At 39.4% G+C, this 12,931-nt stretch overlaps 1 protein-coding gene across 1 annotated transcript in view; it reads right to left on the reverse strand.

Annotated features, from left to right (window-relative positions):
- Nucleotides 1-2,483: 2,483 nt before the first annotated feature.
- The window catches only part of LOC102871618 (cystatin-13-like), a 15,549-nt gene continuing 5,101 nt past the window's right edge, over nt 2,484-12,931 (reverse strand). The window contains exons 2-3 of the mRNA XM_006903365.1: nt 4,148-4,261; nt 2,484-2,567 (exon numbers count right to left, since the gene is read on the reverse strand). Coding sequence (XP_006903427.1) covers nt 2,484-2,567; nt 4,148-4,261 — 198 coding nt within the window. The remainder of the gene's footprint in view (nt 2,568-4,147; nt 4,262-12,931) is intronic.

Genomic DNA, 12,931 nt, shown 5'->3' on the forward strand with positions numbered 1-12,931 from the left:
ACACAGCAGCTGGAAATGCCAGGGATGTTGGGGCAGGCAAGAAGAGCCACTCTATCTGACATCACCAAGTCAAATGTCCTGGTTGCTCCTCAGCTTCCTTGCACAATAGTCCTGAGTTTTTCTCTCCTAGGTTGGTTCCTTCAGAAGTCAATCTTGAGACAAAAATTCAAGGGCAAATGTTGTTTTTAATGGTGACACTATAGAACACTAGTAGGAGGTCCAGAAACAGCACACAATTATGATTATTGCTGAAATTTTATTGCTCGCCTCTGCATGCACTTCAGTCCTATTATTGCCACATTCAAATTTGGAACACTACCTCCTTTCTGGTTCTGTTATCCTTCTTTATCATCCTCCTCCACATCTGTGCACACTTACATTCTCACAGTAAATAGATCTAAACACACACATACACTCATGCACATGCATAAATAAATGATGCTCCTATGTGCTCACACTCATGTGAAGAGACTATCAAAGCCAGCTCCAAAATGTCTGCACATGGGCCTCATCTCTTGGCCTTCAGGCAGACAATGAATAAAGCTTATTTGGAAGAGATGACATTGTCACTTCCGTCTTTATGTCTTGGAGCACTCTCTCTGGAGGAAGGCAGCCACCATGTCAAGCACTCAAGTAGCCTTGTAGAGGACCCTTGCAGAGGAGGCCTGATCCTTCCATCAAAAGCGAACATCAACTTGCCAGTCATGTGGAACTAATCAGGTTTTTAGATGAATATCCACTCCAGATATGCTTCCAAAACTCCTGGCCCCCAAACCCATCATTGGCACTTCAGAAGACTGTGTGATAAGGTACTTTATCATAAAGGATTAAATCGATAAGGTGCTTTCTCATAAAGAATTAGATTGCTCAAACAACAAATGCTAGTGAGGTTGTGGAGAAACTGGAACCCTTATTCACTTTTGGTGGGAGTGTAAAATGGCGCAACCACCGTGGAAGGCGGTATGACGCTTTCTCAAAAAGTTGCAAGTAGAGATACCATTTGACCTAGCAATTCCAATACTGGGAATATACCCCATAAGAGATCATAAGTGACATCCAAGCAGATATATGCACACCCTTGTTTATTGCAGCTTTGTTCACAATAGCATGGAGTTGGAAACAACCCAGGTGCTCATCAACAAAAGAATAGATAGAGAAGCTGTGGTATATTCATACAATGGAATACTACACTGCATTGAAAAACAAGGAACTCATGCAATATTATTCAAAATGGGTGACCCTGGAGGACATTATGCTAAGTGAAATATCTCAGTCACAAAAGGACAAACACTGCATGGTGCCACTATTGTAGAATGGGGCTGACATCAGGGTTGGGGTAAGACTGAGAAAAACTGAATATATTTTGTATACTGCATTGAAACATATGAGGGAGAAAATAATTTAAAAGCAATATATCAGGGTATTATGGTTAGCACAAGAGCCCAGAATTAAGTTTGCCTAGGGGAGTGTACTTGGGGCTGTGGGAGGGGTGCGGGGGGATTGTATACCAAAGAAAGAATTTTTCTTTTACTTTTCAAAGAGAGGAGCAAACTGGGAAGGGGGGGAGACAGGGGGGAGGACTGGGCAGGGAGAAAAGTGCAACAATGAATGAATGGAAATCCAAAATCTCTGTAAATTTTCATTAAAATTATTAAAATAAAAATTTTTTAAAAAGAATTAGATTGCTGAGGTATTTACTATTCTCATTCTCTCTCATGCATACACATGCATACATACAGTACATATAATTGTATGCTAGCCATCATTTTCTAACATTTAGGCACACACACGTATATGTGTGACAAATACACACCACTCACACACACATGCATGCACATGCATAGTTGTACAAACTTATGCTCACATGTTAGCACCATGTAGGTACATCTAAATAGAACTTCCACATTAATATGTACACACATACAAAAATATCCTGTCATTTATCTTTTTCTCTCCCAAAGTACAACGCAAAACTCTGAGTGTTATAGCTCACTGGATAGATTCGGTATTTAAGCCCAAAGTTTTTCCTAAGCCTTGGGTTGTATCTTCCTGGGAGTCCAAGTATTCTATAATATCTGTGTGTTTGTTTTTTTTAAAATTCCTTGTTCAACACACTGAAGGCAGTCAGGCCTAGAGACATTGAAAAAGCTCCCACCAATTTGAAATCGAGGGCTCACCCTCAAATCATTATTTGTAAAGTGAGTAAGAACATGGCTTCAGTGGTTTAGTTGTAGGAACAGCTCCACGCTCTTCAGTGTACCAGTAACAGAAGGGCCCTGCTATCAGATGAATTAGCAAATGAGAAGAGGCTGCTCAGTACTGTAAAAAACACCATAAATTCTCAGATTCAGTACTGAAGCACACACAAAAAATGCAAAATGGTCATAGAAATGAAGGAAAACTGTGATGTTTAAATGTTCAGTGAGTATGCCAGCTCCTTCGGTAAAGCACAGGTGAGAGTGGCAGGTTGTGCTCAAAGACAGTTAGACATCTTTGCATTGTTTCTTCAGTATGCTGAGTTCAAATTTCCAGGGTTTAGATGCAACAATGAAGGTGCAAAATACCACCTGGGGAGGGGGAAAGAGTCTGTGTTGAAAAAAGATACAGAAAAACAATTCCTAATTTCTACTACTGGTTCCAGGGAACAAGAGATGATCTAAGACAATCAAGCCCTTGGGAGTCCGCAGAGCTGCTGCACTAGAATCATAATGGCAGACACTCAGCCTCAGTTGCTGGGGTGCATCCTGGTCAAGGCACTATTACTCTCATGCAAGCCACTATGAATGTCTGCTCAAAGGATGCAGAGATTAAAGCATCCAAGGGCTGGTGATCCACAAGAAAGTCCTCACTCTAGGTCCTTCATCAAGCCATACTAACTTACTTTTACCCACAGAAACCCTATCCTGCATGAGGGGTCAGGAGTACATACCTAGGTGAGTAACCATATATACCCAGGGGAGTAACCATATCAGGAAGCAGCAGAGTCCTACACACCAGGGACAGGAGCAAGGGCAGAGACAGGCAGCAGGCAGTGGAGGTCTTTAGATTTTGGCCAGAGGCAAAGAACCCTCAAACCCTAACAACTTTGTAATGGGAAGCCTGGAGTAAATACATGCACTGTTTCCCAGAACCCTGTGGAATAGGGTGGCTGACTTGTCCCAGTTTGCTTGAGACTTTCCTGGCTTTACCACTGGAAGTTCCACATCTTAGGAAGTCTCAAGTCTTCAAAAAACCAAAGTGATAGGCCACCTGATGTTTGTCCCAGGGAGAGGCACTGAGCACAGTGATAAATATAGCCAGCCAGTCCCAATTATTCCAGACTTTTCAGATGAAGCCGCAGACATGAGTCAAGAGCCAACTGGAAGATATGGGCCAGGCAGACACCACAGAGGATGTAACAGCTGCCCAGTGGAATCCAGATAGATTGCAGAATGGTGAGAAACAATAACTTCATGTTGCTTTTAGCTACTCAGTGTGTGTTCAGGCAGAGGGAAAATGAGGGCAGGAGTGTTATCAGCAATATAAAATGGAAACAGTGCTATATGTTTAGAACTTGGTCACATAAAGTCCTTAATATGAGCAGAATTTGGCTTTAAATAGTCCTCAAGTTTCTAAAGGGTTTGCGTCCTCAATTGCTAACTAGAAGATGGGGGCTTTGAGTCTGCCTAGAGGTGTCCCAGGAGAAAGATCTGGAAAACCACCTTCCCAAACTCAGCTTCTGTAAACCCTGTGGAGCAGTCCTACACTGACACTCAAGGAGTCATTCCTACTTGGCAAATTGGTGGCAACTGAATTTCTACAGTTTAAAAATTAATATATTACTAGAACTATATGTATGACAACAGCCCAGAATAAGAGAGATATTATTGCAAAGAGGACTAAGGAGGAAGGGGAATGTAGGTAATTGTGCAACAATGAATGAATTTTTTTTAAAGTGAACTTGGGGAGGGATAAGGGGGTAAAATGTGCAACAATGAATGAATGAAAATCTAAGTTCTCTGTAAATGTTCATTAAAATCACAATTAAAATAAAATTTTATTCTTTAAAAAAAAGGAAACTGGACCAAAGCAGAATAGACTGTTGGCTTTCTCTTTCTGGGACACAAGCCTAGCCAGATCATCAAACCCCCTGGTATTTGCCACCTACCTTTTGCATTTTTGGATCTTTTTGAAATAAGCAGTTTTCATTTTCGCCTGAGATTTTCTTGCACATTGTTCGGGCAATTTCTACTTCAATATAGTATTCTAAGCTATCGGTGATCTGTCAGTGAATAATTTAAAATTTAAATATTGTCACAGTAACAGGTATCAAAGCTGAAATGAGGTGTATCATTGACTATGTGGAATAAGAGCTTTCCTCCCTCCCTCCCCTCAGCCCTTTCATCTATATGTAAATATGGTCAATACCTCCTCTATCTCATTTTCTCTCTAGCCTTTTATCTCCTTCTTTGTCTCTCTCTCTCCTAAACACACACACATGCACACAGAGACATAGACACACAAAGTCACTCAAGGTTAAAGCTATGCCTCCCATATATGAATTAAACACAGAATTACATGGAGGTTTTGAATAGAAGATAGGCCTTTATCCCTGTTTACTCTGTAGCTTTGGGTCAAGAAGGAGAAGAATGTGTATTACTAACAAGCTCCCAGGTGCTACTGGTACTGCTGTACCTTCTCTGTAAAGCACTGGGTTAAACAATGATAGGCTTCCATGGCCTGACATTGTGATAAGGCAGAAGAGCCTCTATGTATTTGGGTCCTTTTCACAGCTTCCTGTGCAAAGACTGTCTTTAGTTACATTTCAATTACTTTTTTATTAATATTTCAAAAAATGCATGACTAGGTCATAGTCTTATTACAAAAAAAGAAAGAAAATGAAAGACCATGGTGGTAAAGTGAAATTTCACAAATGCCTTCTTAGGCTGAAGACACTCAAACTTTTGGAGTATATTATGAAAAATCAAAATAAAAACTCTTAACTCATGGGAGAATGAAACTACAGTTAGTTAACAAATAGAAACCATATATTTGTATGCAAACCAATATAAAATAAAAAGAAAGTGAGGGGGAAAGAGCGAAAGCTTCGAGATAGGGATGACAGATGTACAAGTGTCAATTTCTAGAAATAAGATTTAAAGAAAACCTACAGAAAAACAGAGAAAGAAGAAAATATTTTAAGAAATAATGATCTAGAAATTATAACATAAAAACGTAAATATTGAAATCATTTGGAACACTAAATCTTACAAACAAAACAAAAAAATTTAAAAAAAACCCAAATCCTCATACCTAAAAGAAAAAGAATGTACTCGAAAGCATTTCCCATCCAGAGACAAGAGTTCAGCTCAGGCATCACCCATATTACTCATCTGCCTCAAGGTACTCAAAGTAGAGAACCCAGGCATGTCAGGTTAGACCTCTGACCTACGGAACCATGAATTAAATAAAGATGGTTTTCCTGTAGCAAGTTTGTGTTAATTCATCATGTAGAAATAGAAAACAAATATAATGAGCTAGGAGAAGCCTTCCCTGAGAAGGTACAATCAATAGATGTGACTCCATAAGTGAGGTAAGCACAGGTTTACACATGCTTACTTACAAATCTCACTCTGGTAACCTAGTGGTAAGAAACTGTGCGATTCCGAAGGCATGCAGTTTAATACACCAGCTGCTCTGACAGAGGGTGGGCAAGTTCATCCCAGGTGATTAATTGCCTCTGAAAGCTGGCTGGAATGCCAGCTATGAGTCAGTTATAACTCAATAATACACAACAAAAACTAACATGTATAAGATAAAATTTTTCACCACTTCAAAGATTCTGCTTCTAACGATTAAATCCATGTGTGCATCAATTTTTTTTCCCAACAGGGTGAAAAGAAAACCTACAGACTGGGAACAAACATTTGGTAATACCATCTCAGACAAGAGTTTTAGAACAAAAGTTTACAGAATAGTCCTGGACCTCTACAAGAAAAAGACTGATAACCCAATTATGAAATGGGCAAAAGACATGGAAAGAATTTTCACAGAGGAAGACATTTGAATGGCAAACAGACAGATGAAGAAATGCTCCAAATCACTGGCAATAAGAGAGATGCAAATAAAAAACACATTGAGGTACCATCTCATTCCAGTACCAGTGGCAAAGTTTAACAGGGTAGCAAGTAATAGATGTTGAAGAGGATGTGGCAAGAAATTAACTCTTATATATTGTTGTTGGGATTGTAAAGTGGTGCGACCATTCTGGTAGGCAGTTTGGCACTTCCTCAAAAAGCTGAACATTGAAAATGTATATGATCCAACTATTTCACTATTTGGAATATACCCTGAGATAATAAGAACTGAGGCACAAATAGAGATTTGTACATCAATGTTCATAGCAGCATTATTCACTATTGCAAGAACATGAAAAGAGTCCAAATGTCCAACCGCAAACAAATGGATTGAGAATAGTACACTAACACAATGGAATACTGTGCAGCATGAGGAACAATGATTTTTTAAATTATTACCTATTTGGGAAGGACTGGAGAGCATTATGCTGAGTGAACTAATTCAGTCCCACAAGGATAAATATTGTATAAAACCATTAATTATTGTAGAATTAGTGTAAGGATTCAAGAAGGGTGGGAGAGGCTGGAAACAAAGGGATGAAGATGTACAGGAGGAGGGGGAATTAATCATTGGGTTGTACAATTTGTTGGGTGGAGGGATGATGGAAATGGAAAGAATTTGTTCTTGTAAATAATGTATTTGAATTTTGTAAATAAACTAGTAGCAATTTTTTAAAAAATTCTGCTTCTAGTTATAGCTGACATCTGTTTTTCAATTCCAGAGAATATTCCTTCAGACTTGGCCACATGTGGGAGCTGGAACTGAGTGAGTGGACCAACAGCTCTGGAACGCAGGGAAAAGTATGAATTCCTGAGTGTGCATCAGCTGCCCGTTTGAATCTATCCATGGATGACTGGGAATGAGTTGACCAGATGCAACTAGATGAAGAGAAGATGATCCATGCTGTGAACTAGGGCTACTTGCTGCATCCTGATGACTTGCTCTTGACTGGCCTTTGCTTGCAGGTGTAGATGCTCAAGTTTCCAAGACACAGGGTCCTTCAGCAAAAAGGATATCCTTGTTCCCTCAGAGTATGGGGCTATCAGAGTAATGGGGTATTAAGGCACAAGGCATTAAGTAGTGTGGGCTTATGTACTTTAAAGAATATAGGTGTTAGTAAGATGGTTGTAAGGTGAGGGGACCCCACAATATACATGAACAAAATATAATGTAAATGAAATATTGCATAAAATGAAATGTTGTTATTGTTATGCCTGGTCAAGTTGCCTGTAACTCAGTGACCCTATGCACAATAGCTCTGAATCCTGCTCTATCCTGAGCAACCTTACTGTCTCTGACACATCCACCTCCATTACCCCAGTAACTGAGTCAATCCATCTCATCCAGGTTCTTCCCCTACATTGTCCCTTCAACATCCCAAACACAATATACTTCTCCAAGGACTGGTCTCTTCCTGCAACATGACCACAGTATGTCAGATGGAGCTTCAGAATCCTTGTCTCCAAGGAGCAGTCTGGTTTCACCGTCTCTAGGGTGAACCTGTTTATTCTCCTAGCAATCCAAATACTCTTATCCAGCACCACAGCTCAGAAGCATCAATTCTTCTATCTTACCTAGCCATTGTCCAGCTTTCTGATGTATAACATATAACTGAGAAGACCATGGCCTAGATCAGGCACATCTGTCAGCAGATGGACATCTTCAGTTCACCTTTTGATTTCCTGAATGCTGGTACCAAGGGTGTTGATTGTGGAGCCAAACAAACTGAAGCTGTTAACAATCTCAATCTCTTCACCATCTATCATGATGCTGCCAATTGGCCCAGTGGTGAGAATATTTGTTTTCTTGATGTGGAGCTCCAATTCATATGATAAAAATATCAATTTTTTTTAAAAGAATGGAAAGTCCCTTTTTAAATGTTCAGTTCTTGGCAGTGATGGAGTACTGAAAAGCAGGGTAAGCAAAGATTTGCTTATTCTTCATGTGGTGAGAAGTGTGAAACTATTCAACACAGATTAGTAAGTATGCACAAGTAAATCTGTGCTTACTTTGATTGTGAGTAATCTACCCAGATAATCAGACTTGTACAAGTCAATAAATTTAGGTGGTACATGGACTCATGGTGAAAGAACACACTGTTAAGCAGATGGTGTTGGGAAAACAACTCAGCATATGGAGGAGGAAAAACAAACACCCTTGTGTTTAACTTACTTAAGGGAGCTCTGGTGGTGTAGTCTGTAGGATGCTGCAATGGCAAGCAAACAAGCAATCTCTAGCAGTTCGAATCCATCAACTGCTCCAAGGAAGCAATATGGGTCAGTCTCCTCTTATTACAATTTACAAGGTCAATAATGTATGGAGGGTTGCTATGGGTCAGAACCAACTCGACACAGTAAGTATGAGTTTTAAATTACTTAGAGGAAAACCCAGACATACTGAAAGCCTAAATATGGAAAAGTAAGTAGAACAGGAAAAAAATCTAGAAAATTATCTTTGAGAGCATCAGTGTATAAACCGTATTGGAAAAAACAAAGTTAAATAAGGATTGATTTTAAACAAAGCTTTGAGATAGATGGTGGATGGGAGAAGATATCTACAATATCTAAAACCTACAAGAGGAGATTTCCCAACAAAATCCAACCCAACCCTCTACAACTAAGACACCAGAAAACAGAGATTACACATGGATGATAATCCTGAAGAAGTGGCTTCAAAGGGCATGACGAAAAGTAGTTCAAAAACTGACTGTAGGGAGAAACTGAATGAATACACAGATAAGGAGGCAGACAGTATAGTATATTGTGAACAGACCTGACACAGGGTGTGCATTTTAACTTTTGGAAGTAGCTTTCTGATCAGGGCAGGAATTCAGGATTGCAGCTACAGTCTCACTATTGACTGACTAGCGACAAGAAAGGTGTGGTCCTGTGAACTTTATTGCCCACAATCTCCTTGGGAATAAGGACAATGACTGTACCCTGATCAGGTGGCTGTAGGTACTCACACAGACACCACTTCTGCTGCACCTCTTGTTAGGAATGTGCTTTTGTTAGGAATGTGGACCTGGCACTTAAATGTGCTCTGCACTACATTTGGAGATGTGCTGTCAGTATCCCCTGGTACCAGTGGAGTATTCATGCCTTACCTGGAGCCTTACCTGCAGCCAGCACCCAGATAGCCAAGAAGCACCACCTCTGACCAGGATCCATGACCCTGATCACCTCCCAGACCAGCAGATACTCTCCATGTGAATTTGGCACATGTTGTGCACTAGTGTTTAGTCTTGCACATTTACTGCTACTTAGAATCAGCAGAATAGACTGTCTTCTACCATCCCTGCATTGGTAGTTACTGTCCTTGGCTGGATGCTACTGTAGGTCTAGTGTCAGGTGCACATTAACCTCACATGTGGAGATGCATGCACTCCATCTACTAAGGCCAGAGCAGTGCTTCATGATCACTGAACTGGTTGGTGCCCAGCCTACACCTTATCTCCTGATCTGGGAGAGACCGTCTGTGATAGATTGTCCCTATGGATCTGGCACCAGGTGCATGCTATTCAAGAGACAAAAAATCTTCTCCATATCTTCATGTCCTGCCTAAATTAATCTCCTGGACTGCATAGACACTATCCCTTTTCAGGATTGTGCTACACACATCTCAGCTCAGCAGAAAGTTCTCCCACAATCAATAGCACAGCCGTGATGACCCTTCGTCAGGCAGAAACAATGTTCATGGTCTGCCATCATGGTCTGGTTCTGCTTTTGGCCAATGGAGGCTCTGTCTTTGACTCAGTATCTTTTTCTTAGCTTCCCTTTCAGAAAAGCAGAAACTACAATTACTCAATACCTTACTCCCATATCTTGATTAGCTGAAACTCCGTTCCAGACTAGACTTTGTGTGGTCATGTGGGAACAAAGCTCGATATGACTCCTTGGGGTAGTGAGGAACACCTCATGTAACATCCCTGAGAAATACAAGGAATGCCTTGTAAGCACAGATGTGTGCCATTTCCATGAACTGTACATAACTTTCCTTTTAAGGAATCATAAATAGTAATACAAGATGCACTAGCATATTATGAGAACTATATCTATATTTAGCTATCTGGTATGGCCCTGGTGTTTTGCTTAACGTTGCAGGTGTTTTGAGATTTAGAGGACAATAAGAGCATGATGAACAAAATAAACTAGGTTCTTCCTTCCTGAGAAGCAACAGCCTAACTGCTCAGGTTTAGCTCTGCCTTTATGACATTGTCTCACAAGATATCTTGCCTCTGTCCACATTAGCAGTGGCAAGAGCATTAGTCAAGATCCTTACTCTAGGTTCCTTTTATTTTTGCTTCCCCCCCCTTTCCCTTCCCTTCCGTACATATGCCCCCTTTCTTTTCTTTTCTCTCTGTTTTGTTTTTGTTTCTAATTATTTACAATAATAAAGAGATGGGGAAAACCTCACATGTCCATCAGTGGGTAAAAAGATTTAAAACTATTTACATTTACACAATTAGTATGTAACACTAAAGAATAAGGCACATCTCACAAAGATGACACAATTTTTGGTGTGGTTTTTTTTCCCTTTGGCAATACATGGGACAGTCAATATTTTTCTCCAATACCAAAATTCATAAGAATTGCTTTTCTTTAGTCTTCCTTAGTCATTGTCTAACTTTCAGATGCATATGAAACAACTAAAAATGCCATGCCTTGCATCAAGCTCATCTTAGTCTTCACACTAACATACTAGCTCTTCGGAACTTAGAAGATATTTTAGACAGTAGATTCTTCCAGTATTATAGTTTTTTTTTTTATTTCTTGAATGCTGCTATCATGTGTGTTGATTGTGGATACAAGTAAAATGAAATCCTCAAAAACTCTTCACTATTGAAAAGTGATGAAGAGTTTTGTTTTCTTGACAGTGAAATGTAATCCATATTGAAGACTGTTGTCTTTCATCTTCTTCAGTATATGCTGCAAGTCTTTTTCACTTTGAGAGTAAAGTTGTTCTATATGTGTAACATAGGTTGTTGAGTCGTCCTTAAATTCTGATGCTACATTCTTCTTCATATAGTCCAGATTCTCTATTTGCTTAGCATGCATATTGAATACATAAGAGGAAAAGCTAAAACCCTGAGGAAAAGGGATAATTCTGAAAAGTTTGAAACTTACCAAAAATGGAAAGACACTGAATGTGTGATGCCCTGTAAGAAAATGAGAAGCTAGACCCAGCTGTGTGTGATCTAGTGCTTCAAAGATTATGAGGATGGCACAGGATGGGGCAGGGGTCAGGTAGGGTGTTCATAGTGTCCCTATGAGCTATACTTGGCTTGGCAGCACCTAACAACAACAACATTCTTTATGATAGCATTTAAGGATGTGCTTCAAGTAAAAAGATCTATTACATCAGTGGCATGATAACAGTAAGAGTGAGTTTAGTAAGAGAATGATCACAGAGTCCCAGTCTGTTAAGATATCCTTTCTCATTTATAATTGAGAAGTAATCACATCAATAATGACTCATTCTTACCGATCACTCATTCAAGGGTTATAGTGCCCTTGATGGCCTTTCACTAAATTTATTCCATAAGTAGTCAAATGCTCAGCCAATACCTAGGAGACTAGAGGTTTGGAACCATACAGTCATTCTGTGGAGATACAGCTGGTGATCAGCTTCTGTAAAAATTACAACTTGAAAAATCTTACACAAGCAAAGCAATCACACAAAAAACACCCACAAAAAACTCATTGTCATTGAATCAAAAATAACTCGTAGCTGACTTTTCAGTGGAGTTTGGAATTACTATACTGAGAGATGCTATCGGGGTATTCTGAGAAGCAGCAAAAGAAGTTGGAGAGAATACATGGACTCACCTTATAAAAAAGAATTAGTCAACACCGAAGAGTTTCAAGAAGTAGTATATGATTTAAAAAAACAAACAAACAATGATGTTGAAGGAAGAATTTCAAGTGGCACTGAAGGCATTGACTAAAAATAAGGCCTCAGTTATTGATGGAATACTAATTGACATGTTTTAACTAACTGATGCATCCTTGGGCATGCTTACCAGTCTGTACCAAAAAATTTTGAAGATAGCTACATGGCCAACTGAATGGAAAGATCCATATTTGTTCTCATTCCCAAGAAAGGATATCCAGCAGAATGTGGAAATTATCAAACAAGATAATCTCAGTAGGACGATAAGGATGGTGCAAGATAGGACATGGTCTTTTCAATCACTTGTAGTGCATCTGAGAAATAGGCAAATAATAAGGATGGCAAAGGAATTATTAATGCCTTTGAATTGTGATGCTGGAGAAGAATACTAAATATTCCACAGACTGCCTTAAGAATGTCTTATATAAGGTGCTCCTTAGAGGCAAAGATGGTGAAGCTTCATCTTTTATGCTTTGAACATATTGCTAAGAGAGGTTATTCCTTGAAAAAGATACTGATTGAAAATTCGGAGGGTTATTGAAAGAGAAGAAAACATCCAATATGATGGATTGACATGGTGACTGCAACAATGAGTTCAAGTGTGTCAGAGATGGTGAGGATAGCACAAGACAGAACAGGATTCAAATTTGTTGTTCATAGGTTCACTATGAGCTGCTCTTGGCTTGATGGGACTGATAACAATATCATTAATAAAGCATGTAAGCAAAATATTCTGAAGAGCAACCAAAACTGGTAAAACTGACATTGATAGAAAACTGCTAAAAGTTGAGGCTAGGTTTAGAAATGGCTGTGGCACCAGGGCTATCATTGTTTGTCAGATGAATCTTGACTGAAAGTAGAAAACACTAGTGGTTGTTGTTGTTGTTGTTATGTGCAGTCGAGTTGTTTGCAACTCATAGCG

Source organism: Elephantulus edwardii, unplaced genomic scaffold, assembly GCF_000299155.1.
Source record: "Elephantulus edwardii isolate Elephantulus edwardi_28Jun2011 unplaced genomic scaffold, EleEdw1.0 scaffold00596, whole genome shotgun sequence".
NCBI classification, from domain to species: domain Eukaryota; kingdom Metazoa; phylum Chordata; class Mammalia; order Macroscelidea; family Macroscelididae; genus Elephantulus; species Elephantulus edwardii.